Raw genomic sequence first — 25,454 nt, 5'->3', positions numbered from 1 at the left:
TGAGATCATCTAAACGATCGCTTGTTAGGCATTGTCTAAGCACTCGATGCATTCTTCTATGCGGGCAATAAAGCCCATCGAGCTATCCCTACACTCGAAGCTAATAACAGTAGTGGCAAAAATATCATGTATCATTCTTAGAAATTCTAATTCTCAACGTGTTTAACAAAATTTAAGGATTATTTAAGCAAAAATTTTAAAATTACGGGACCAAATTTATAATTTAAAAAATTTATGGACCAGATAGATAAAATTTTTGAAATTAAGAAATTAAGAGATAAAATTGATAATTAAACGGTGATTAAGATATTGATTAGGTGATGGGTGAGTAATAAGGATGATGGTATCAGAAGCGGAATGAATTTTATTGTGGATGCGGGAGGGGGTTTAATTTGGACACTGTGTGACCAGACAGATGAATCAGGAATGGAAAATCATGTGAAAATAGGGGGCGGTAGACCCCATTATTAATACATGATGGGGTCCATTTTTTGCATCATAAAACTATATAATGAAACCAAAATTGGCTGTGTTTCTGTTTTGTTCTGGCGTAAATTCTTCCCACGTTCTCACGGTACAGTTTTCGCTCAATTCCGTTCACTTTCTTCCTCTTTTCATTCATTTTTCCCCTTCATTTCGCCGGATCTGACTTCATTAAGTCGTCGTCCGGCTATCCCTAGCCTCCGTTGCGTTCGATTCACTCGCCGATCGACGAGTTCGGGCAGAAGAACTGTTCGAAATCGATTGACCCCCAAACCAGGTTGGTTCTTCCTTATCTCGTTCAAGGAGTGAGAATCGGGAAGAGGATTTTCTTTTTGTCTCTTGAAAGTGTGAACTTGTTGCCACAGTTCAGTCAACATGGCATTATTCTGATGCTCGAGAAATTTAATTAATAATACGTTTCAATTTTCGAGTTATTTTTTTGAAGATTTCTTGTCCCAAATGGATTATGCAATTTGTTGAAGAATCTCAGGGGTGATGGTGAACTTTTCCCTTTGACCTTACATGGACTGTTATTTGTTTGTTGATTTTTTGATCGGAGTGTAACGATAGTTGTCCTTGTTCGTTTCTCACTTCTTGTATTGGTGAAATGCTTTTCTTTGCTGATTTTCTTCCCGGAGGCTTTTGTGTTTTGTGCTACCGTTCACTAACTTGGTCCTATTTTTGGCTATATGATCTGTGTTTATTGATCTTTCAATCTCTATGCGTTATCTCCCTTTGCTTTTCGAGAAGAAATTTGCTTTTCGAGAAGAAAGATTGATAGTGAGGTGAAGACCAATTTCTTCATCTTCTTCTTGCTTTTGAATGAAAGTAGTGAGGCAATTCTGTTCTTTCTGTCATGTGCTCATGGATTTCAAACAAGAATTAATGAGTTCTTCAATGAAGTCCTTCTTTACTTATTTTTTTTTCAACCTATAAGTAGCATCTTCTTGTGGAAACAGATGTAGGATATGAACAATCAATTGTTGGACCTTCAATTTAATTTTTCTTTATGCTATTTACATTTGGAAGGCTTAAAATATTTTTGCGTACTTTAGGTACTTCTGATATACTCTGAATAAGTATTGGTGTAGGTGTATTGCGTTCTGATGCTGTTCATTTGTTTAGATGTAATTGCCTGATTGTACAAAAGAGGGCCTTAATTTGGGCCTATATTAGCATGAGACCTGAAAATGGATCAAAAGTGGAGGAAACTTTGATGGAGATTTCAAGGTGTGTGGAGGACAAAAATGCTGCTCAGGATAAGCAGAGTACGAGTAGTGGTCAGGAAAAAAGTCATGGCATGGAAGCTCCATCTGTTGAACAAAGTATGATGTACGAAAGAAGTGAGGATATGGAGATTGATATTATTGGGTGTACAGATAATTGTGAGGGAGGTCCTAGTAGTGAATGCAATGATTCAACCGAATATTCAAGCTCGTTTGGTGATACTGTTTCTGGAACAGATTATGGTTTGTTATTGGATGACGAAGAAGTTGAATCCCAATTATATGATGATAATAATTTGCAGCCTATATCTAATGGATGCAGAGAAGTATTTCCAAGGTAGTACATATATCTTTTCTTTTTCCTTTCCTAAGTGCTTCAATTATTTGTTCGTTTTTCCCCACTTTTTCTCCATGCTTAATTTTGTGCTCTTGGTGGATGAATGATTTGAAAACTGATTCTCATATGCCATCATTGCTGTACAGAGATTGGAATGTTTATCCTTTTTCCTTGAGCTTCCAAATTCAAGTTTTCCTTTGAGATTAATATTGATTAACATGGAATGATTCTCATCTTTTTTCGTCTTTGCTTCAAGATTAAATTTTTTTTTACAGCCTTTTCAACTCTTCTAATTTGGTTTTGTTATTGTGAGACCAAAACGTTGGAAAATCACATTCATTCTATACAGTAGACTCAAATATGCATAAGCATGCATGGAAGCCCTGCTGATTGGCAATTGGGCTATCTTTTGGGCTTGGCGGTGTCAAAAAGTACTTTGGCGATGGACCTTGGTGGTGGCGGCAGCGGATCCTGATGGCAATGGTCCAAATCCGCCAAGAATGTGTTCCAAATCTCAAACCCTTAATGTTCACAAATCTTGAATAACTCACAAAACCTAAGTTGCCCTCAGAAAGACCTAGTGCTCTGATACCATGGCATTGTGAGACCAAAATATGGGAGAATCTCATACATGGGAGCCCTAAACTAATAATAGTAAAATTACAGTAAAAGACAAAAGACCAATAGTTCCTAAATTCACAGATATACTATAACACAGATGTGTCAATAGACACGTATATCTGAAATACTTTGCTAGTGAATTTCAATCAGAAGCTAAGAAAAGAACCTTGTCAAAAGAGAATTGAAGTCCTCGTCTCTGGATGTACTCTGATCACTGTCCAACCAAACTCCCAAATGATAGCAATAGTTGCTTGAATTCAGTTCGGCTGCGTGATTTTTTCTATTAAGTTATCGGCTTATTGTACTTTCCCATCTAATTGAGTATGGTAGGTTTCTCTGTTGTGTACTTATTCTAGGAGGGATAGAAGGGAATTTATTTATTGTCTGGTCATTAAATTGTCTGTTACAAGGGGGATGATTTGACTTCATAGTTTCAAAAATTATGCAAACCATCTTATAATGAATAAACGGGATCTTCAAGGATGTGAAGTGTTCAGTGGAGGATGTTTGATCTTTAGCTAGGTTTATCCCTTTGGTTGGGCATCTGTTTCTAAAGAATTTTGTAATTACTTTCTCTTTATCTCTCTAAAAACAAAAAACAATTATTTGTTAAGTCTTATTCTCTTAGATTTGAGCCCTTTTCATTTTAGTTAGCTATTGTTGAACCTTTTGCATTCTTTCATTTTTTTTTTTCTCAATGAAAGTTTTTTTTTTTTTTTTCTTTTTCTTTTTTTGTAGTCCAAATAAGTCGTAATGAACAAGTCTGTTATGTCAAAATGAAACTATAATTGACACAAAGAAGATCACAAATATCATGTATGGATTTCTAGCTCTATAAAAAATATCACATCTGAGTATATTTTGTATTGATTTGGTTGTCAGTGACTTGGTTGCATGTTTCCCCTTATGATGGAGGAGGTGCTTCTAAATCCTCCTTTTTGGAGGAAGGACAAAGTGTTGTAGCAAGCGAGTTTCTTAGCAGTTTTGTGGGTATTTGGGCTGTGAGAGGAACAATAGAATTTTTAGAGAGGTCAAGAAAGTGAGTGTGGAGGGTTTGCGACGTGACTAGGTTTAATATTTCGTTGTGAGCTTCGGTCTCTAGTATTTTTTGTAATTATAATTTTGGTATTGTTCTTTTGGATTGAAGTTTTTTATGTAGGCAGGGCCAAACTCTTTTCTTATTTTTATTATTTTTTATTTTTATGTGGAGGAGATTGTTTTTTGTATGCCCTTGATTTTTTCGTCAATNCCCCCCCCCCCCCCCCCCCCCAAGAAAAAAGAACAGAAAAAGGTAAGCCATGTGAAGTCAAACCAAACTGAATTGAATTTGTCTTTTTTAAATTTGTAAATCTTTTGAAATATGCATTTTTTGTAGGATAAATACGAGTCAACTAGCTTTATTTAACTTGGTTGAGTTTTGACTCATGGGTTAGGGCACACCTGCCTATTCCATTCCTAAAGATGTTAAAGACTCTATTCTTTTTCACCTTGCAAGGCTGACATTGCAAGAACAAGGCAAAAAAAATTTGACTCGTAGAATCAAAGTCAAGGTCTCAAATATGTTATCTTTTCTCACAACTTCATATATATTCACGTGTTAATATTTGTATTTTACTTTACAGGAAGAAAAAGTTGACAGATCACTGGAAAAAGTTTATAAGTCCTGTGACGTGGCGGTGTAGATGGTTAGAATTGAAAATTAGGAAACTTCAGTCTCAATCGTCTAAATATGATAGGGAACTTGCATTATATGATCAAAGAAAGCAGTCTGTCTATGAGCAATTCTCAACGGAAGATTTTGATGTGAAGTCAACAGGATTCTCAAGTCACACTCAAAGAGACAGAATAATGAAAAGAAAGAAAAGGAAGAAAAATGAAGAGACAACTGAAGTAGCTTCATATATGGCACATCACAATTTGTTTTCATATTATGGTATCAAGTCCTCAACTATTTCTATGCTAGTCCTTTTTTCCTAGTGTCTCCCTCTATGACATTGTAGTATTCTTTTGTTATTCCAGAGAAGAAGAGGTCTGTCGCTGATGACATATCTTCAGAAGGTACTTCTCTTAAATTAAGTAAGTGAAGTTATTATTTCGGTTGATATCATTAAATTGTACATTGTTGAATAGGATTTTGCTGCGGATTAATAATAAATGGAGGAGTGAAAGCTATTTTAAGTCTTTGACTGTTAGATGAATTAGCTCTACACTTGATATTTGATTCTTAAAAATTTATGTTTATCTTCTTCTTTTTTTTTTTTTTTTGAAGGTATGTGATTTTGTTATCCCTTTTCTTTTCTCCATATGTGGGTTTGACGTTTGATCCAAATGAACTTACAATCTTTATGGAGATGCTTCCAAGAGAAATAACAAAACTTAGAACCTCCCAATTATTTTCCTTTTCTCTTAGATGATAGTTTTAACAATATTGAGCCATAAAATCAGCTTTTCTTTTTCTAGGATCGCTAGAAAGAGTCTCAATACATAAATTCTTTGGCGTTTCTAGGGTGTTAGGAAGGACTAGGTGGGTTTCGTGGTGAACTAGTGTTAGGGATATTAGTAGGGAAATATTAAGAATATTAATACAATATTAGGAAGGCATTTTTGTCATCGGGAGATGGTTTATGAAGGGTATTGAAAGTTTGGAGGTAGAGAGAAACCGGAGTATAGTTATTTTTGGAGGCTCCACATCTTTTCTTTTATCATTTCTATACTAACGTTCTACAAAATTAGTTCCTACCTATCATGTTGGAAACCATTTCCAAGCCAAAGATATTAAAATTAAGCCTTCATAGATCAAGAGAATAAGAACATCATAAGAAAGTGATGTGATGCCTTACAAAGGAGACCTGCTTAGAGAGAATCAGCTCAGCATGATGCTGATTATAACGTCTTCATCAGATTTCATGATAAGACTGACATAACAATATTTACAGACCATGCTGCTAATAGAAGAAACTCATGCAAAGACCTGACTGTCAATCTGCAAAGCCTATTTTGGAGGTCTTTAATATGAGAGTGATGCCTTTTTTTTTTTTTTTCTTTTCTTTCTTTTTTTTTCCTTTTTTTTTCTTTTTTTTTTGAGGCAGTACCAACTTTCATTCTGGGCATAAAAAAAGCCCATAAAAGGAAGTCCTATTAAAGAAGGGGACTCCAATCCAGTAAGATAAGTTAAAGAGTAATTACAAAAAAGCTATTAGGTACCCAAATATGTAGAAAAAGACGAGATAATTTTGCAATATCGAAGAGAAACTACAATATAACAATAGCCTTTTGAGAAGACTATCTCTCTCCCAGGTCCCTGAACGGACGCTCCGCCAAAATGCTCTGCACCTTTTAAGGTCCCCAACACTCCTATTTATAACCAAGACACCCTTAACTAATTGCCACAGTGCCCCTTACTAACATGCTACTAAATCTTCATTTATATTCCATAGCATACAATACTAGTACTCTCACAAAAGTTTCGTCACTGATGCCCAAACAGAAACATTGAACCTCACAACGGACCACGCCTTAGAAGGGTTCCTTTCAACTCCTCGAAAGATTCTATTTTTCTCTCACCCAAATCCCCATATCAAGGCGCACAACCCAACTTTGCCACAAAAACCTTCCTTTCTCGCGAAAATCCAGATGGAAAAGGAACTCCTCAATCATCACCCTACCACATATCTGCTGGCACACTGAAAACCAAACACCTAAAAAAGATCTCTAACGGACCGGATGAAATCACATCTCCACTAGATACATCCACGTCTTCTTAAGCCTTCTAACAAATTATGCAACACAACAGACCAACCAATTAAGATATTCCTTATAAATCTATCAAGAGTATTCACTCTTCCATGGATAACTTGTTAGATGAAGAATTTAATCTTTTATGGAACTTTAACTTTCCACAAATGAACAAAAAAAAAAAAGACTCGTGAGGAGGAGAGAGATTCAACAACCAATGAAAGAACAAGCTACAAGAAAAGCCCTTAGACGTGCTAAGACTCCATAAATGAAAATCCCTCCTCCTAGGCATAAACTCTACCTCTTCAATGAAACAAAGGAGAGTTAGAACCTCCGTCGTCTCCCTATCAAACAATGTATGACGCAACCCAAACAAAATAAATGATATAAACAAGGAAACGTAAAGCAGAGGGGAAGATAAATGATATGACAGTGATGTATATTTTCTGGAATATATGTAACCATCCAACGGATTTTCCAATTTTATTGGTAGCTGATATATATCTATTGCACTTGGGTTTTGGAAGAAGCATCTTATGCCACATACATTTCACTCTGGAAATCTTCTATTTCTAGATAGATTGTTAGGTGGAATCTATGTGGATAATGAGGAAGTTCTAGCTTAGAAAACTAGGCATAACTGCTGCTTTTGGTTGGCCATTAACCTGCACAGGTAGCCTTCGGAGGGGAGGCTATATCATGGACCATGTAGAAAGGAAACTCATGGACCATGGTAGAAAGGAACCTGACAAGCTAGCTAGATAGAAAAATATGGCTCCCTCTAGAGGAGGCTACATCACTTTGTTACAATAAAGCCTTCTCAGCATACCAATAATAATTTTTTATCCCTTTCCTAGATTTTTGAGTATGGCTGTCAATATTATTGAAAGGAAAATGTGCAAGTGGCACACTGCTCTCTGCATTGACGTAGGCTGCTTGAGCTTGAGAAACCTAAGCGAGAATATTCTTGCTTTCTTAATGAATGTGTTGATCTTAATACAAACTGGATTCCTTATGGCTCTGTTATAGCTAGCAGATTTTGAAGTCGATGGATTTTCTGGTTTTCTGCTATTAATAATGGGATTAGTGGAAGAGGTTGGACGTTCCTAAAGGTTTATGTTGGATGATGGATGATGGATGATGTACTGTTTTTTTGGGAGATTTGTGGATTATTACTAATCAGCCATTGAAAACATGGTCCCGAGATTTTTGATCAAAAAAAAAAGGTATAGTCCCCAGATTCTTCTAACTGGCTAGTTTGAAAACCTTTTTCATAAAAGATTCTTGGAATCCTATAAGAAGGGGGATGGAGTCTTTTATTTAGAATAACTTAAATTGAAATAGCATTGGAGGAGTACGAATAGGCAATCTTGGTGAGTATTCTTGATGGTTGTGAACTTAACCAACAGAGATATTCCATCTTATGGACAAGTCTCGTAATTATTCCTGTAAATCATTTGCTGCCCATCTTACTAAAAATTGTGAAACCTTTGTTAACCTTTTTAAGGACTATTTGGAAGAAAATTTACAGAAAATTCAAGGTTATTCTTTGGTCCCTAGTTTTCAGGGGGTTAAACGTTACGGGCATGGTGCAATTGAGACATCCTTACATGCTAGGTAATCTCTGCTAACAGAATTTGGAAGACCTAGACCTCGTCTTTCTCTACTACTCTATACTTCCAAATGCTGGGGTTAGAATATGTTGGATGTGTAGTCTCTCCTTATCTTACCGAAAAATGTTAAAGATTTTGTTGGAAACCTGGACAATCATTTTGTGGGCATCCCTGGAGACAGAAACCTAAAACCGTTTCAAAATGTGAATTCTGATGACATTTCTGTGAGAAGTGGTTGGAAAGATACGAAAGAACTATCCAAAAGTTTCAATCTTAGCTGGGTCTTTCCCATTAATAATTTATTGTCCCTTTCCAAGATCCTTTGCTACAATGTGGTGGTGGCCTTCTTTTGGAGACATTTGACGGAAACAACATGATTTTTCAAGGGGAACACTCACCTCGCTACTTGGTGTTCTCTTTACAAAGAGTTTATAAAGCTTTGTAATTGTGGTTTGATGCATATTTCGGCCCATTGAGAGCCCTTTTTTTAAATCCCCTTGGCTTTATTGGGACATCTCCTCTATTTTTTGTACATGATCAATTATATCATTTTGTTTGTAACGACCATAAGGACCCTATTTGACTTATTCGTGCTTCACAGCGACACTTTTGAACTTCTTGTAATCGTGCCTCCTTTATTTATGCTAATTAGAGTGAGCTTCATGATCATGTCCGGTACTTTTTTACCCTTATTTTGTGTTTCCATTGTTATAGATGTTCTTAATAAACAAATAAGCCTGTATCTCATAGTTAAAAGAATAGCCCATTTTAAGTTTGAAAAGACAATATATGTACGGAGAGCTCTTGGTAACAATAGTAAGTTTGATTCTCTGCTCTGATCTCTACAGACAAGACAAAGAATATGAGACATGATGGCATCAATGACTTCCAGACAATTGCAACTGACGGATGGCCATCTTCTATGTTAGGAGATAATGATAATAATTTGGAAGAGATGTTTCTAAAAATTGAAGCTGCGCAGTCAAGAGTTCATGAGTTGAAGAACAGAATTGACAAGGTGGTGAATGAAAATCCCATGAAGTTTTCTTCAATCAATCAGATATACATGCTTGCATCAAGTGACGATCCCGCTTCACCAGAAGATGGAAATGATGTGTTCGTTAGGTCTTTGCATGAAGCATCACAACACATGTCTGAGGACGCATTTGATGTTCTTATGCCTGAAAATGCAATTACGAGTCATGGAGAGGTCATGCTACTTCCTGATATGATTCAGAGTGCGGATTGTGGAAGAAGTGTAAGTTTCCTCCACTACATCGCAATATATCACCAATATATGGAACTCTTTGATTTCATTCCAATCAAAGTTAAGAAATAATGGCTTTTGTCTACATCGACTTGCAACAAATGTGATCTTTGATACGTACAGACCGAGGGACTAATACTGAGCTGAAGTTTTTTATCGCTCACCACCTTATATGGACTTGCAACATTGTAGCTCTAAACATGGAATCCACTTGTATGTTTGCAGACTAAGAAAGTTCTGGTGCAAGATTCTGCAGTCAAGGAAGAGGCGCAAATTCATGAAGAGGTTAATGGTCAGTTTATTGAGCAGACTCTGAAATTGGAGGAGCAAATCACTTCTCCAGCTGACTTAGCCTCAGGAATCCAGGAGCCTGACATGCAACACAAGACAGAAACCCCTTCTGCTGCCAAACCTAGTTCATCTAAGAAAACTAGAAAGCGGGGAAGGCGAAAATTCGGGATGAGGAAACAGAAACGGAAAGTGACAGGTTAGCTGGATGAATGGGACTAGCAGATGGTTGTTTTGCTTCTTATTTGGTCGATGGAGGTTAGAATTTTGTTAGTGGTTATTGTTCTTCTTCTACTGTATATTTTCCATGCCATGCTCTCCCCCCTCTCACCTGCACAGATCAACTCAATTATTTGTATATGTTGCAAATATTCATTAATTATGTTAATATGAAGATAGCATTAAACACCCGTGGTTGGCTACAATCCATGGGAGCTTTACGCCCTCAAAATTTCAGTTTCCATGGTCAACTAAGTTCTAAATCGTAATTCGATGAAGTCTAGAGTCCTATCAGCAAAATAAAAGTTATGATTCTCACCGAGGTTAGAACATTGAACAGCTGATGCTTGCTTAGAATGAGGTAGATTCTCATCAGCTATGAGTCTTTCGAACCACGATCAGCCACTAACTGGTTAACTACAGTGCGCCCTTGCTAAATCCAAGAATGATTGTTTTGGGCGGACTGCAATGCAGTGTGGATTGGTGATTTGTTGTTGATTCTTGTTTTCCCTAGAAATTATCTTGTTTACCTGCCAAATCAACAACTGAGTGCATTAGTTCATATCTAAATCCAGAAGCAGCAAACCCTTTTGAATAATATGATTAGGAATGGCTATTGGTTGCCTTGGCAGTTTGATCATATTCATACCTCATTGTAGCAACTTCCCGAAAGTGAAACGGTTGACATTGAAGCAGGAATATGATTTTGGTTCTCCTCATCCATTCAGAGAAGGTATAAAAACCTTATATTATAGCAAAAGCTCCATCGAATAAAACTTATGACTGTTGCGATGCAATGTAACCTTCAAAATTCCACTCATCAAGAGGCGGTCTGAATTTGAACGTGCTAGAGTGGATTAAAATGGAGCTTCTTATTATTTACTCAAAAGAAAAAATCAAAATCTGTCGTCTCCAAACGCTTAATTCTTGCCGCTAATAAGTAGTTTAGTCGCATGCGTAAGAGACGAGACAGGGAATCTAAAAGGACCACCAGAAAATAAATCTCTAAGTAGGAATGGTCACATACCTAAAATCTGAAAGTCAAATAAGAGTTCACCGTAGATATAGGTGGATCCTTGCTAATCAATCTCTAAGTAGGAAGGATCACATACCTAGACTCTGAAAGTCAAAGAAGAGTTCACCGTGGATATAGGTGGATCCTTGCTCCATCTTTCCATTTAAGAGTCTCAAAAGTAATATTAATACTCTTTTAACTATAAAAAAAAAATTAAAAAGTTTTCGTTGTTAATATATGAACGAAAATCGTTTATCTATCATTTCCTCTCATTTGCTTCATTAAAAAGTCTTTTTTTTTTTTTACTTCGTCTTGCAAATTCACTAATTGTAGTAGGGGGTGTTCGTGGGTTGGATTGGATTTAGTTGAAACATCTTTTAGACCTAATCCAATTATTCGAGTTGTAGATTTTTTTTAACCCAAATAACTTTGATTAAATAATAAACTCAACTCATCTTCAACCATAAAAGGTTTTGAGTTAGATTAGTTTGAGATGTTTGGATTATTTATTTAAATTTTTGTTTTTAAATAAGAGTAAAATATTAGTCCAAAACATCTATTTATTTATTTTCAAATATTTAATTAAGATTTGCAACTCAATTTTAATAATATTTCAAAAATTTACCTTCCAAATAATTAAAAATTATTTTTAATAGTAGTTTCAAAATAAATAATTTAAAATTATGAATTTAAATAAAAATAAATAATTTAAAATTATGAATTTAAATAAAAATAAAATGAATATAAGTATATATAATTTTAAGAGAATCAAGAATTAACGTCATTTATTTAAACAAAATCTAAAATCCTATCGATTTGTTTGGTTATTATTATTATTTTTACTTGGAACAAAAACAAAAAAAGAATAATAATAATAATTTCACCCATATAAATTCCAATAGGAGCATGATTGGAAACCCTTGTTGAAGGCCCGGCTCGCTCTTTGTTCGTCTCCACTCTGCGGCCGCTACTGCTATAATCGAAGCTCTTGAAGATGAAGGTTCGACCCCGTAGATTTCTTTCTTTCTGACTATCTCTTGAGTTTTACTGCTATGCTAACTTTGAGTTTTCGTGTTGATAGTTTAATATTGCGAATCCGACTACTGGATGCCAGAAGAAGCTCGAAATCGACGATGATCAGAAACTGTTAGCTTTCGAATTCCCTTATTCTTCAATCTGTTGTCTTAATCATGAATGTGCATTCTATGTGGATTAATTAATCTGTTCATCTTAGTCGAATGTTCATATCATAAACATTACATAATTATATGGAGTTGGTCTAATGGAACGTTGAAAAGTATATCTTTTGGTTTTGACTGAGTTCTACCTAAGCGTGGCTTCATATCTTTAGATTTTTTATTCCAATAGCAAGACTTTCTGGAACTAGGGGATTTGAGATGTATAATAAATAAACTGACTCTCTTCTGATGAGCAGAGTAGCGTTAGCATCGTTTGTTCGATATGTTCGCAGTTATAATTTTTGAGTTAACGTTCAATCTTATTACGGTGGATTTCAAATAGCTTATATATGACCTCGCTAGAAATCTATCTGCAGTATTTGCATTACTTGTGTTTTTCTTTCCCTTATTTTTTTTCTTAGTGAAGCAGCAATTTCTTCGAGAAACAATATTTAATGAGTTTTAAATGAGCAAAAAGAAAGATTCTAGCTATTTCCTTTTTGTTTGTTTGTTTGTATGTATGTATGTTTGTCATTATTTTACTTCAGTTTAAATTTCTTTATGTATTAAAATTATCCCTTGTCTTTGTTCAGCCGTGCTTTTTTTGACAAGAGGATCTCCCAGGAGGTCAGTGGAGATTCCCTTGGAGAGGTATGCATTCTCATCTGTTACAATAAATGAAATGTTAGTTCCTAGTTCCTGTCTCTGAGTTGACTATGGATGATTTTTCTCTTATCAGGAATTCAAGGGTTATGTTTTCAAGATTATGGGAGGTTGTGACAAGCAGGGATTCCCAATGAAACAGGGTGTTTTGACTCCTGGCCGTGTCCGTCTTTTACTACACAGAGGTTTGGGGAACTGTTTAGACTAGTGAATGTTTAACCATTTAATCATATTTGTGGCCTTCATTATTTGTTTTCAATAATTTATAGCAATATCATGAGTAATGAAAACATTTGTTTTAACTTTGTTGGACAGGTACCCCTTGTTTCCGTGGTTATGGTAGGCGTAATGGAGAGCGCAGGAGGAAGTCTGTGCGTGGATGCATTGTCAGCCAAGACCTTTCTGTTCTGAATCTGGTTATTGTGAAGAAGGGTGATAACGATCTTCCTGGCTTGACAGACACTGAGAAACCAAGAATGAGGGGTCCCAAGAGGGCATCCAAGATTCGCAAACTTTTCAATCTGTCAAAGGAGGATGATGTTCGAAAGTATGTTAACACATACCGTAGATCATTCACCACAAAATCTGGTATGGCTTACAAATGCTTTTTGCGGTTTTTTTTTTTATATGAAACAATTTTATTGATGTATAAAATTTACAAAAATGATTGGGAGTCAGTGGATCAAAAAAAGATTCCTAGTTGGTTAAAAGGGATACATAAGAATACGAAGCAAAATGATCTAACACTTAACTCCCAAGATATTGAATAACATTTGAGCAAGTAAAAGATATAGCATAATGTATGAGCAATTAAAAAAACTTATCCAAGGCTTGTTCGTTGTCCACGAACAATCCACGGTTATGTACATCCATGGCATAGCCTTAGCCTTTGCTGTTGTGGTTTCTAAACATGTCATATACTAACGAAGTAAGCTGGTGGTTATGTGTGTGATTTTGCGGCAGTGCTTGATAAATGGTGCAAGTACAGGTCACGGTCTGATATTTCTTTCATAAATTGGATAGTTGGATGAATGTATTCGTATGATAATCTATTCTTTGAATAGTCCCAACGTTTCTAGGTGAACCTTGCATTACATTGTTGTTCAATGTTGCTCCTGTTTACATGTAGATGGACTGGGCTTATTAAAGCTGGAGATAAGGGAGTTGTGGGGGTTAATGGTCATGTTGGCCATACGGATTTAATATCCTACAAGTTACTTTGACAACTAAATGTAGTAGGCTTAGGTGGTTGTCCCGTAAGTATAGTCCGTATGCAACTTGGTGTTGGATGCTCATGAATACAAGCAAAATTAATAGTGTTATATTAGTTCCCCAGTCTCATTTTGGTCATTTATAGTAATTGTTTTTTCAGCTCCGTTCATTATGGAATCAAGTTTCTGATGATTTATTTGATTGGCAGGCAAAAAGGTGAGCAAAGCCCCGAAGATTCAGAGGTTGGTTACCCCACTGACCCTGCAGAGGAAGCGAGGAAGAATTGCTGAGAAGAAGAAGAGAATTGCGAAGGCCAAGTCTGAGGCTGCTGAGTATCAGAAGCTCCTGGCCTCTAGGTTGAAGGAGCAAAGGGAACGTCGCAGCGAGAGTTTGGCCAAGAAGAGGTCCAGGCTCTCTGCTGCTTCAAAGCCATCCATTGCTGCCTAGTATGTTCACATTATTTATGTCAGTGTTCTGTTCTCTTTATATTTGCTATCTTGTTTTGCTTTTAGAAGAATGAACTTTCTGCGGCTGCATATAATATGAGATCTGGAATGTTTTGGTATTCTTTTGTTTGTTAGGCCTTTGTGGTATTTTCTTCCCTTCATTGTACGCTTATTCTTTTTCTCATTATTAATACTCCCTAGAATCTCTCGCACTAACACAGACTAAAACCTAAAGAAAATTTGAAATTCTAGCTTCAGCTGAATAATATTGTTGATGGTTAGTTATTGGGCTAGTTTAGCGTAACACTCCAAGCCTAGGATTTGGAATTTGGATTTTGCACTTCATAATCCCATCTTCTATTTTCTGTGACATAGGGTTTAGGGTTTATGTCCTTTCACTTGTTAGGAGCATGCTTAACTATATATTTCTTATGATTGAGCTACTGAAATGGAAGGTGTACCTTGTTGATAAAGCTATACCAGTACGAGTTTCTTCTCAAGACATAGGTACCTACTTACCTTAGCTTTTGTCGATAAGGATGTTAAGCAAAAGCAAACCCATAGGTTTCTATATGAGATTCATTAGCAAGAAATTTGACATCTTTTAAGTTTGCAAGTGGTTATTTTATTGTTAATAATTAATATTCTCATCCTCTTGAAATTTCCAACCCCTTTGGTGCTAAAGAACGCATATGACAGGGATGCTGTAACATTGAAAAAAATAACACAGACATCAAAACCAAAGGAAACAAAACTGAGAGTGAGGCATATAGAAACGGCTGATTGGTTTTTCTATGCTATAAACGGGATTAAACTCCATTTCTCATACTTTCACTCGTTGATTCACGGATTAAGCTAGGCAGGTATATTTCGATTTCACACTAAGCTAAGAAATTCAAAAACTATAAATTTTGAAACTGAGAGAAGAGAGGGATAGGAATAGAGATCAACATGTTATTGAAAATTATTTTTCTTGCCTCAAGTTGAATTGTTTTATCAACGATTTGGTGAGTGTACATGTCTCAATCAAACTAATATACTTTAGCTTTACATCTGGTTTTATTGAATGCTAAAGTCAAAGCTTTCTGAACACTCAAAAGACCAAAATTTCATTGAATTCACATCCGGAAAGAATAAAAGACCAAAAGTTTGGTAGTATTTGGTCTATCTCTAACCTTACCATAATCTTTATGGGTTAGGTTGATTCGGTTAATTTATTTCTTTAGGTCTTATTTACTTATTAATGATCAAAATGAATTCGAATTAAAATGGAACTAATCGACAAACATTGTAATGATCTATGCCTAAAATTTGGATTAAGATTCAGAATCCAAATTTGACACCTGATGGCCCCCGACATTCCCATATGACATGATCACGTTACTTGCTCTTCACTTCTACGAGTTGAGATTATCCAAATATACCAACACAAATCTTTTCAACATGTTTTGTTCTCACTCATATGCATTTTATGAAAATTCTTAGAAAGTCACCCTACATAAAACTGCTATATAAAAAAAATACGTTTAACCATGGTGTTGTTACGATTGAGCCACTGAAAACAAAAGTGCGCCTTGTTGGTATAAATTGAGACATTCAATTTTTTTAAGCATTTCTAGTCATCTTATTCTCATGATCGATTTCATTCAAATATGGTATCGATTCATTCATATATCCCTTATTTAGTCATCTTATTCTCATGATCGATTTCATTCAAATATGGTATCGATTCATTCATATATCCCTTATTTACTAAGATGTCACAAACATATTACTTTGTTGCTTATTAAAAGTTGGTTCGAATTGAAATCAAAAGTACATTAATATTCTTGTTCAATAATTGAATATATTTGAGGACCGATGAATCCAAACTACTCAACCCCGAACTATAAAAATTGAATTGGGTTGAAATTTTTTTTGTTTGAATTGAGTTGAATTTAAAATAAAAATAAAAATAATGGTTGGTTCATGGGTTGATATTTTTTCAGTCAGTCAACCCGACCAACTTGAAAATTGAGTTACAACCCAATCTTACTTTTAAGATTATTATGAAAATTAAAAATATTTGACGTTTATAACCGATATTAGTGATATGTTGTAGCTCATGAATGTTTAATGTTTGAGATTTATAATAATTTCATTATTAATACACTGTGAGTATTTAGAATTTTTTAAGTAATTAAAGAAAAAATAACCTAAACAATTTCAATCCTAAAATAAAGGGTTGAATTGAGTTGTGAACGGTTTCTCCCAGCACCAATCCAACAAATCAAAATATTTCGTATATACACTCCTAGCTCGTATTCAAAATAGTTTTTTTGTTAAAAAAAAATAATTACTATTTTAAAATTAAAAATTTAGATTGCTATATTTGAAAATTGGGATTGTCAAAAAATTAAATTCTCTTTAATAATTTGATTTAAGCTTTCAACGTCATTTATTTGCGCATTTAACACAATATATATTTTTTTTTTTGGTCATATTTTAAAATATTTATTTATTTATTTATTATTCACCTTATAAAGAAGAAAAAAAAAACCATTTACAATAATATCAATAAAAATCTTAAAATAATAATTTTACAAACTTTTATAATTGAATCAATTAAACATTTAATTTGAAAATCAGGTATAAATCTAAACTATTTATCTGAGAATAATTATTAAAAGGTATGATCTAACAAATTTTAAATAAATTTAATTGATATAATTATAAGTTTAATATTTTTCAAATAATTTTTTAATTTTTAATAATAAAAAATGCTTAGAAAATAAATAAATAAATATATATATATACAAAAAATCCAAAAAAATATATTTTTGAGCAATAAAGTTTTTATAGAGTACTCGCATTTGGAAAGCAACTTTATAAGCAAAGAGAAAGGAAGAGCTATTTTTGGTGGCAAAGGGCATTTTGGTCATTTAACTTGGCTACCAGTGTAGCCCATCCGCTTGAAAGCCCTCGTCGTTTCAGCCCAGAAGGGGCCTTCGTCTTTCTTCCGCTCACAAAGGCCCGAATCGGAAGAACTCATCTGATAGATTTAACGCAGCTCTGATTCTCCCTTTTCTCTGAGCCTGGAGAGGGAAAAACAAAAAGGAAAAGGAAAAGGAAAAGGAAATCCAACCCAGATTACAGAACCAGAATTCGCTCATAACCATACCCAGATTCCAATTCTTCTAGCCCCTTCAATTATTTACTCTACTGGTATGCCTTACACGACTCGCACTCTAGTTATTCCCCTGTTTTTGCTATTTCAATATCTGTGCTCTTCACTTTTCACTACTATAAAGTGTTCAGATGGGGTTATGATTCGTTTGATTTTCGTTTTTTTTTTTTTTTGTCTCCTTTCCATTTTCAGCTTGAATTTCTTACAGTGTCGTGTTCTTTTCTTTTTGTTTGACACCCTTTTTGGGTTCTTTAGCTGTCTCGGAATGAGCATGTTGACGAGATTTATTCTGCTTATTTGTGTTTATTATGTTTAACATTACATTTTGGTGTGTTTTTGTTTCGATAGGGTTTGGGATTTTGCAATCCCCATTCCTTTCTCGCTTTCTTTTTTGCTATTTGATTCTGTGATTCGTTTATTGGAAAAGTGAGGCGTTTCCTTTGCGTTGTATTCTGTTTGTTCGACTGGCATTTTGGGAGCTATGTCTGATTTATTTTTTTGTTCTTGGGTTTGAAATGAAGCACAGTGGTGGATAGAACATGAGTTAGGCTTATGCTCCGATAGTTTTTGTTTCTTAATTTTGTGAGCTCGTTTGTTTTAGTTTTTAGAATTTCATCATCTTAGAACAAGCACGTGGAATTTTACTTTTAATTTTCTTCAATCTCTTTATCCTTATCTATGAAATCTGGACTCCTATTACTGTTGCTTCTAGATATCTTCAACACTGAACTAAACCCATATGTAGAACTTGAATGTTTTCATTTTACTCGTGTTAATCTTGTTTCATTTTCATTTTAATAGTTTAATCCATATTTAGAACTTGAATGCATTTATTATATTACAGGTGATTTTGATGTTTATGAAGTTTGTTTGTTGACACTATCTGCCACATAGCGCAGTCATGGCAGATGGTTCGGAAGTTGAGGAGCGGGTGGATCTTGAAGAGGACAATTACATGGAAGAGATGGATGATGATGTGGAAGAACATGTAGATGAGGATGGAGTAGATAGGAGGGATGGTGAACGTCCGGAAGAGGACGTTGAAGAAGTTAGTGAAGAGCATCAAGTTGAGACCAACACAGAAGATAACTTTTCAGAAGATGGTAGAAATAACATATCCATAGAGTCTATAGAAAATAGAGATAAGTCTGCTTCTTTGTTAGATGAAGATGATCTTGAGAAGCATGCTCAGCTTCTTGCCCTTCCTCCTCATGGATCTGAAGTTTTTATTGGCGGACTTTCACGCGATGTTTCGGAAGAAGATTTGAGAGATTTGTGTGAATCACTAGGTGAAATATTTGAGGTCTGGAATGGTGTTTATTCTTTCTCGTGCTCTATCTTTCTTTCTATGGGCCTTCGATTTTAGAGGTAAGTTCTTTTGGTAATACAATTGTTTTGCAGATAAGGATAATAAAAGACAGAGATTCTGGTGAAAGCAAGGGTTATGCATTTATATCATTTAAAACCAAAGAGTCAGCACAAAAGGCTATAGAAGAGTTGCATGGTAAAGAAGTTAAGGTAATTGTCGGGACCCTTTAAGACTTTGATGTCCTTATAAGTACTTTACCATGTTTCAGCAGCCAGAGCTGCTCTTTTTCTGATATCCATCACCAAATTTTTTTAATGTAATTCTAGTTTGTCCTTCATACGACAGGGTAAAACGATAAGGTGTTCTCTGTCTGATTCTAAACACAGATTATTTATTGGTAATGTCCCGAAAAGTTGGACAGAAGACGAGTTTAAGAGACTTATAGAAGGAGTTGGCCCTGGAGCTGAAAACATTGAGCTTATTAAGGTGGAGTTGCAAATTTATACATCATCTAGAAATTTATAGTTATTGAGCCCTTATGTTTTTTCTTCTGTATGAACAATTGCAGGATCCTCAGAACCCAAGCCGAAATCGTGGATTTGCATTTGTTTTATATTATAACAATGCCTGTGCTGATTATTCAAGGCAGAAAATGTCGAGCGCGAATTTTAAGCTGGATGGAAATTCCCCAACTGTTAGTTGGGCTGACCCGAAAAGTACACCTGATAACTCTGCTGCTTCTCAGGTAATTGAGTTACCTTTTTGGAGAAAATATATGGGGGGGTCTGTATGGCATTTTTCAAGTACCTTGAAATTTCATATCGACTGGAATTTGGTTAACAAATGTGATAGGTTAAAAGATGAAAGTCGTATATCGTGCAGTTGTGTTTCTTCAATTTCAATAGCTAAATAAGTGATAGCAACCAAAATCTGGCCCACAAAATTATATTGATTGACCAACTGAACATTGGGTTAGGAAATGTGAGTAGGAAGATAGTCATCTTGGTAATTTTTAATTGCCTGGATTTCTCTTTGAGCTAAGTTCAGTTCAAAACCGTCTTAAAGTAGTATTCGGCATCCCACTGGATCTGGCTGCCACTGACAAACTTCAACAAATTCTAAATGACCCCATGGCTAATGCTACAAGGGCATGGTTGGGAGTGATTTTGAAATGGTTAAAATTACTTTTATTGTATTCAAAATCATTTTAAAACATGTTTTTAATGATTCAAAATCAATTTTTATAAATTACTTTTATTGTATTCAAAATCATTTTAAAACATGTTTTTAATGATTCAAAATCAATTTTTATGGTATGAAAATTGTGTTTAAAAGTGTAGAATCAATCATTAAGTGGATTTTGAATAATTAATAGCATGTTTTCGTGTGTAACATGGCAAAAGTGATTTTAACCCTTTCAAAACCACTCCCAAACACGTTTCATGCAATCTCCAGGAAATTTGTCTTCTGGAACAATCTCTACCTAACAATATGTCAGCATCTTGGTGAACGAGTGAGCATTCAGCACAATACTTGACTATTAAAGTAGCTTCATGTTTCCAATTGTTTCCATCCCTCGAACCTTTTAACTAACCGTGATCAGCTCTCTTTATGACTGTGTATTAGATGTACTTGAAGGAATTGAAATATAATTTGAAATACAATATAGTTTTCAAATTCACAGGAAGATATTTAAAAAAGCATGGTAGTTCGAATACTACATTGGTGATGATGAAAGCTATAAAGACTTGTTTAGTTTCGACATTGACTGCCTGTTTTCTATGTTCCATTGGTGATGATGAAAGCTATAAAGACTTGTTTAGTTTCGACATTGACTGCCTGTTTTCTATGTTCGTGCTAGTAAGTTTTCATAGTTCTATTACATTGCGGTTCGCAGGTGAAGGCTCTTTATGTGAAAAACATACCTGAGAATACTACTACTGAGCAATTGAAAGAACTGTTTCAGCAGCATGGGGATGTGACAAAAGTGAATATGCCACCTGGGAAAGCTGGGCATAGTAAACGGGATTTTGCATTCATCCATTATGCTGAGAGGTCAAGTGCACTGAAGGCTGTAAAAGAGACAGAGAAATATGAAATTGAAGGTTTTATTTCTATATCCTCTGAGATTTACATTCGAAATCTGAAATGTACAATCATATCTGCTTTTATTTACAGTGAAACGTTAAAAATATTTCGGGATTGTGTTTGTGTTCCTTGATGATAAGAGTGAATTCAAAAATGATTTGTTCGACTTCTTTTGACTGAAATAATAATCTTCTGAGATCTGCATTTCAAAATAGTAATAATAATAATCTTCTGAGATCTGCATTTCAAAATAGTAATAATAATAATCTTCTGAGATTTTTTTATGCAGGCCAAGTGTTGGAGGTTGTCCTTGCAAAGCCTCAAAGTGATAAAAAGCCAGATGGAGCCTATTCCCATATATCTGGAAGTCATTCAAACCATCTTCTTCATGCTGGATACGGTAGTTATGGCGGAAGTCCATACGGTTCCTTAGGTGGGTATGGTGTTACTGCAGGCTTGCATCAGGTAATCTGCTCGTTTATCACCCGAAGCAAAAGAAATGAAATGAAAAAAGACTTTGGCCACATTAATCTCATGGATTTTCTTGCATGAACAGCCAATGATTTATGGTAGGGGGCCAATGCCTGCTGGAATGCAGATGGTACCAATGGTTTTACCGGATGGTCGAATTGGTTATGTCCTGTAAGATCTCACAACTCTTACTCGAATCAAAATCCATTTTTATATGACTATATAAGATAGTAAATTCTATGTATGATTACTTGGGAATGCAGTCAGCAACCTGGAGTACCGATGCCACCTTCTCGGTCTAGAAGAAGTGAGCGGAGCAGTGGCTCAGGTGGACCGACGAGTCGATCGGGAGGTAGCAGCAGTGGCGATGAAGTCAACCGTGGGAGAAGGTATCGGCCGTATTAACGGTAAAAGAGCTGAAAAGGATTGTGTGACTGGAGATTAGAAGGCTAAATCACAGGAAATAACAAAAATCCCCACTCAGAAAAAGAATGTAAAAGAAACCGAACAAGATGAGAGAAAGAACAGAGAGGTTTTTGCTATTATGGCACTTCTTATTTAGCTCAGAGTTGAACAAAGAGAATTGTGTGTACCATAAGCAATATGCAGTTCAAAGTTTTACTCAGTTTTAGAATCTCCTGTTCTTTCTCCCATTTTTTTTATGTCCTTTTGAAGGTGAAAGTCTGTGTAATCACTGGTAAAGGATAACTTCATTGTTCTTCATCTCTTTTTCTGAGAAGATTCTTTCTGTTCCTTTTCCCCGTTCAATTCGAATCTCTCACTTTTTAGTCGAAACTCGAAGGGTATACTGCCTGGTTGGTACGAATTTGCTATGAGATCATTGTTTTAGGGTTTATCTGTTTGTTTGCTTTCTGTTTTCTTGTGCTTGGTTTTAAAATGTATGCTTAAAAACTAAGGTCATTCTTTGCTATTTATTTTCTTTTTAAAATTTTAAGATTTGACCTAAAACCTACTCACTAGAAAAGTAGCCTTTAGATTTCAATTGCATGAAAATGGATAAAAGTAGGTGATGACCCATCTTTAACTTAGCTCGTCCCTTATCTGTAACGTAGCTCGTCCCTTATTTCTAGGGTTACCTACCATATCATTTGGTATTAACATTTTAAGCTCAAGATCAAATATATGTTTTCAAGTTGTTCCATTTTGTAATTTGTCAAAATGCTCCTCAAACTCGTATATTTATCATAAGACAACCCTAGTTAGTCGAGTTTAAGATTCTTTTTACCTTCAATTCATCTTCTTGTTGGGCTTGGTGGAAAGTAAATAGTTGGTCGAGTTTAGGATTCTTTTTACTTTTCAATTCATCATTTTTCTTTATACCACTTGTCACAATTGCATTTTTTATGGCAGTGGACTTGCGATTGTGCGACACTCCTTTCCCAACAATAGAGTGAACTAAGCCAATTTGTTCTTGCGTTGCCTACGGCCAAGTGACGTATGTTCGAGCCTCTAACCTCGGTTTAAGAAGAAGATTTTAGAAAACGAGGGCATAGAAAAATTTTCGAAAAAAATGTTATATATGCAAGCAAAAGAGTAACAACAATAGTTCACAATATATAATATATAAGTATGGGGAGGGATGTAACTAGGATTTTAAATATTTAGTTTTATCAAAAGTTACCAAAATATTTTTACGGTTCTAGAAAATTATTTTTTTCTAATATTTTTTTTTTAATAATGGAGACCAAATCTTAGATTTAGAAATATTTTGGCTAAATTGTTGGAAGAAAAGACAAATAAATAAAATGTTTTTCCCCTTTGAGAGAGAGGTCCCACATCCACTTATAATCTCCCACGTGGATATATGGAAACTCTCTGCATTAAGGACGCTATTATTATTCAACAGGAACCCTGACCGGGAAATTTTCAATTGAGTCGATCCATGGGTTAACTCGGCCGCACTCGGTCGCCGGAAGTTCTCGCAGAGCCTTCCAAACCGCACTGTTACACTTGAATCCCGCTCCGAACGCCACCTGCCAGATCCGGTGGCCTTTTGAGACACGATTCTTTGCTTCTGTATATGCTAATTCGTACCACAACGAGCTGCTCGATGTATTCCCGAATTGGTACAATGTCATCCTCGAGGGTTCGATGTGCCAGTCACTCAATTCGAGATTCTTCTGCACAGCGTCCATCACTGCTCTTCCGCCGGCGTGGATACAGAAATGCTCGAAAGCGAGCTTAAAATCAGGTACGTAGGGTTTCACCTTCGATTTCAGCACTTTCTTTTTCATCATCGATAGGAAGAAGGTGATTTGCTCTGAAAATGGTAGTACCAAAGGACCTAGAGTCGTAATGTTAGTCTTTAATGCTTCACTTGCAATCGCCATTAATTCTCGTGCGAGTGAAACCCCCATTTTCCCCTTGTCGTCCTCTTTCTGATAAACGCAATTGTAGCTTTTGTCGTCAGCCCCTTTGTGAGTCCTAATCATGTGAATTAACTCGTATTTTGATCGGGATCGATCGCCGTGCTTGTTCGATAACAGCACCGCTGCTCCTCCCATTCGAAATAGACAATTGCTAATCAGCATCGATCGGTCGTTGCCGAAGTACCAATTTAGGGTTATACTTTCGGTGCTCACAACAACCGCATACGTGTTAGGGTATGCATTGAGAAAGCCCTTAGCTAGCGTGATCGAGGTAAGGCTTGCGCTGCAGCCCATCCCACTGAGATTATAGCATTTAATGTCGGTTCGAAGCTTGTAGTGGTTCACAATCATGGCCGACAGCGATGGTATGGGATTGAATAAGCTACAGTTGACGATTAGAATTCCTATTTGACTCGGATCCAAGCCGGTTTTCTCGAACAGAGCATCGAGTACACCGAATATTACAGTCTCGGCTTCGTAGCGAGCTTCATCAAGACACAAATTCGGCGGCCGAGAAGTAATTCCTCTCGCGAAGTAGGTTTCATCGCCAAGACCAGCTCGTTTAGCAACTTTGGACATAAACTTAAGGGCATCCTCTTGAAAGGCACCGCTCTCTGCACTCATCTCCAGGAAGCTGTCCACTGTCATCTTCCTCACATCCTCCGGTTTGTAACAGGCAAACTCCACCAGATAAACCGGTGTAGATCGCTTGGAACAGTAAAGGCCAAGGAGAAATATAGACATCAGACTGGCTATGGTTGTAGTTGCATTAATCCCATATTGAAATCTTGTGGTCGGCAGTAACTCGGACACCCGGAAGAGTTTGAAACCGGACAGCTGAATGGCAATGGAAATAAACAGGGGCAGAATTACGAGTAACATAAGAGTAGTGGCAGAGTTGCATGAGTACCCATTTCCCAATTTGACATATTTGAGCTTAACTGACAGTAAAATGTCTAGCAAGCGTTGCCGGATTCTGATGAGGATGGAGGAGTTCTTAAGCTCCGTTTCTGCTGTTAATCTCTCTGTATCCTTCTCAACGCTTTCCATATTTAATGCGTTGCTAATTTCTCTTTTCTGCTGTTAATCTCTCTGTATCCTTCTCAACGCTTTCCATATTTAATGCGTTGCTAATTTCTCTTTGGATGTCTTTGTGCAGCACTCTCTAAGTCTCACCCTTCTGGTTGATTTCTCTTAGAAACAAGAACTTCCCGGAGTAGCCAATCCAGAGAAGAAGAGAAATTATGAAGGCAAAGGATTGAAAAACTTTCAAACTACCATCTCGTTGTGTAGTGATTGAGAGAGAGAGAGAGAAGGGCGGTAGAGAAGCAGAGAGGGTTTGGCACTTGGCAGCAGGCCAAGCAAGAATAGATATAATGAACAAAAGTGAAGGGAAGGAAGGAGGAGCCGAGGGGGTGTGCATCTAAAATAAATGGGAGTAGTTCCAAGAATGATGAGATAAGGAAATTAATGGATAGATCCTCTTCGAATTGTAGTGGTTTGAGATTTGTAGTTAGGTGTTTATTTGAATATCTTCTTTAATGATGTCTATGGCCACACTCTTCTTGTAGATAGGCTTAGGATTGGATCGATATCTAGCATGCTAACAGGACTTCCACCCCTGAATCAGCTCCATGTAGCTTGTTCTTTTCTCTTTTATAGGTATGCTGGGTATGCTGGGTATGCTGGGTATGTCTGAACCAAGTTGTTGGGGGCCATTGACTAAA

The 25,454-nt window shown here is 35.9% G+C and overlaps 4 protein-coding genes across 12 annotated transcripts; 3 read left to right on the top strand and 1 right to left on the bottom strand.

Moving 5' to 3' along the window:
• Positions 1-408: 408 nt before the first annotated feature.
• Positions 409-9,980, top strand: LOC111473601. Of its 3 annotated transcripts, none has more exons than XM_023119049.1 (6): positions 409-760; positions 1,575-2,046; positions 4,290-4,600; positions 4,687-4,743; positions 8,864-9,273; positions 9,508-9,980. In XM_023119049.1, the coding sequence occupies exons 1-6, from the start codon at positions 475-477 to the stop codon at positions 9,772-9,774; spliced, it is 1,803 nt and encodes a 600-aa protein (XP_022974817.1). In that variant the 5' UTR covers positions 409-474; the 3' UTR covers positions 9,775-9,980. The 3 variants fall into 3 exon arrangements, with proteins under 3 accessions (XP_022974817.1, XP_022974818.1, XP_022974820.1); XM_023119050.1 differs by having other exon boundaries at positions 410-760; positions 4,687-4,725; XM_023119052.1 differs by having other exon boundaries at positions 526-760; positions 1,609-2,046.
• A 1,725-nt stretch (positions 9,981-11,705) lies between these two features.
• On the top strand, positions 11,706-14,425 carry LOC111473607 (40S ribosomal protein S6). The gene is made up of 6 exons (XM_023119063.1): positions 11,706-11,804; positions 11,886-11,950; positions 12,576-12,633; positions 12,722-12,830; positions 12,961-13,233; positions 14,066-14,425. The coding sequence occupies exons 1-6, from the start codon at positions 11,799-11,801 to the stop codon at positions 14,302-14,304; spliced, it is 750 nt and encodes a 249-aa protein (XP_022974831.1). The 5' UTR covers positions 11,706-11,798; the 3' UTR covers positions 14,305-14,425.
• A 2,800-nt stretch (positions 14,426-17,225) lies between these two features.
• On the top strand, positions 17,226-22,132 carry LOC111473603 (heterogeneous nuclear ribonucleoprotein Q-like). Of its 6 annotated transcripts, none has more exons than XM_023119060.1 (9): positions 17,226-17,507; positions 18,369-18,772; positions 18,871-18,987; positions 19,124-19,264; positions 19,347-19,523; positions 20,676-20,883; positions 21,156-21,331; positions 21,423-21,508; positions 21,601-22,132. In XM_023119060.1, exons 2-9 carry the CDS (start codon positions 18,371-18,373, stop codon positions 21,740-21,742), a joined length of 1,449 nt encoding a protein of 482 aa, XP_022974828.1. In that variant the 5' UTR covers positions 17,226-17,507; positions 18,369-18,370; the 3' UTR covers positions 21,743-22,132. The 6 variants fall into 6 exon arrangements, with proteins under 6 accessions (XP_022974828.1, XP_022974824.1, XP_022974823.1 ...); XM_023119056.1 differs by having other exon boundaries at positions 18,314-18,772; XM_023119055.1 differs by lacking the exon at positions 17,226-17,507 and adding an exon at positions 17,786-18,012.
• A 938-nt stretch (positions 22,133-23,070) lies between these two features.
• Positions 23,071-24,901, bottom strand: LOC111473602 (3-ketoacyl-CoA synthase 1-like). Of its 2 annotated transcripts, none has more exons than XM_023119054.1 (2): positions 24,846-24,901; positions 23,071-24,782 (listed from the first exon to the last, which is right to left on the bottom strand). In XM_023119054.1, exon 2 carries the CDS (start codon positions 24,775-24,777, stop codon positions 23,194-23,196), a length of 1,584 nt encoding a protein of 527 aa, XP_022974822.1. In that variant the 5' UTR covers positions 24,778-24,782; positions 24,846-24,901; the 3' UTR covers positions 23,071-23,193. The 2 variants fall into 2 exon arrangements, with proteins under 2 accessions (XP_022974822.1, XP_022974821.1); XM_023119053.1 differs by having other exon boundaries at positions 23,071-24,748; positions 24,816-24,891.
• Between the last annotated feature and the right edge of the window lie 553 nt (positions 24,902-25,454).

The sequence above is a fragment of the Cucurbita maxima genome, unplaced genomic scaffold (genome assembly GCF_002738345.1).
Source record: "Cucurbita maxima cultivar Rimu unplaced genomic scaffold, Cmax_1.0 Cma_Scf00134, whole genome shotgun sequence".
NCBI lineage: Eukaryota > Viridiplantae > Streptophyta > Magnoliopsida > Cucurbitales > Cucurbitaceae > Cucurbita > Cucurbita maxima.
The sequence above is the reverse complement of the archived record's forward strand: the minus strand, read 5'-3'. Positions and strand labels throughout refer to the sequence as shown.

Coding starts and splice junctions, on each gene's coding strand:
- LOC111473601 (XM_023119049.1), top strand. CDS start 475: ATGATGGGGTCCATTTTTTGCATCATAAAACTATATAATGAAACCAAA. Junction 761..1,574: donor TCGATTGACCCCCAAACCAG/GTTGGTTCTTCC, acceptor GTATTGGTGTAG/GTGTATTGCGTTCTGATGCT. Junction 4,744..8,863: donor AGGTACTTCTCTTAAATTAA/GTAAGTGAAGTT, acceptor TGATCTCTACAG/ACAAGACAAAGAATATGAGA.
- LOC111473607 (XM_023119063.1), top strand. Junction 11,951..12,575: donor ATCGACGATGATCAGAAACT/GTTAGCTTTCGA, acceptor GTCTTTGTTCAG/CCGTGCTTTTTTTGACAAGA. Junction 12,831..12,960: donor CCGTCTTTTACTACACAGAG/GTTTGGGGAACT, acceptor TTTGTTGGACAG/GTACCCCTTGTTTCCGTGGT.
- LOC111473603 (XM_023119055.1), top strand. Junction 18,988..19,123: donor TGCATGGTAAAGAAGTTAAG/GTAATTGTCGGG, acceptor TTCATACGACAG/GGTAAAACGATAAGGTGTTC. Junction 19,524..20,675: donor ATAACTCTGCTGCTTCTCAG/GTAATTGAGTTA, acceptor TGCGGTTCGCAG/GTGAAGGCTCTTTATGTGAA.
- LOC111473602 (XM_023119054.1), bottom strand. CDS start 24,777: ATGGAAAGCGTTGAGAAGGATACAGAGAGATTAACAGCAGAAACGGAG.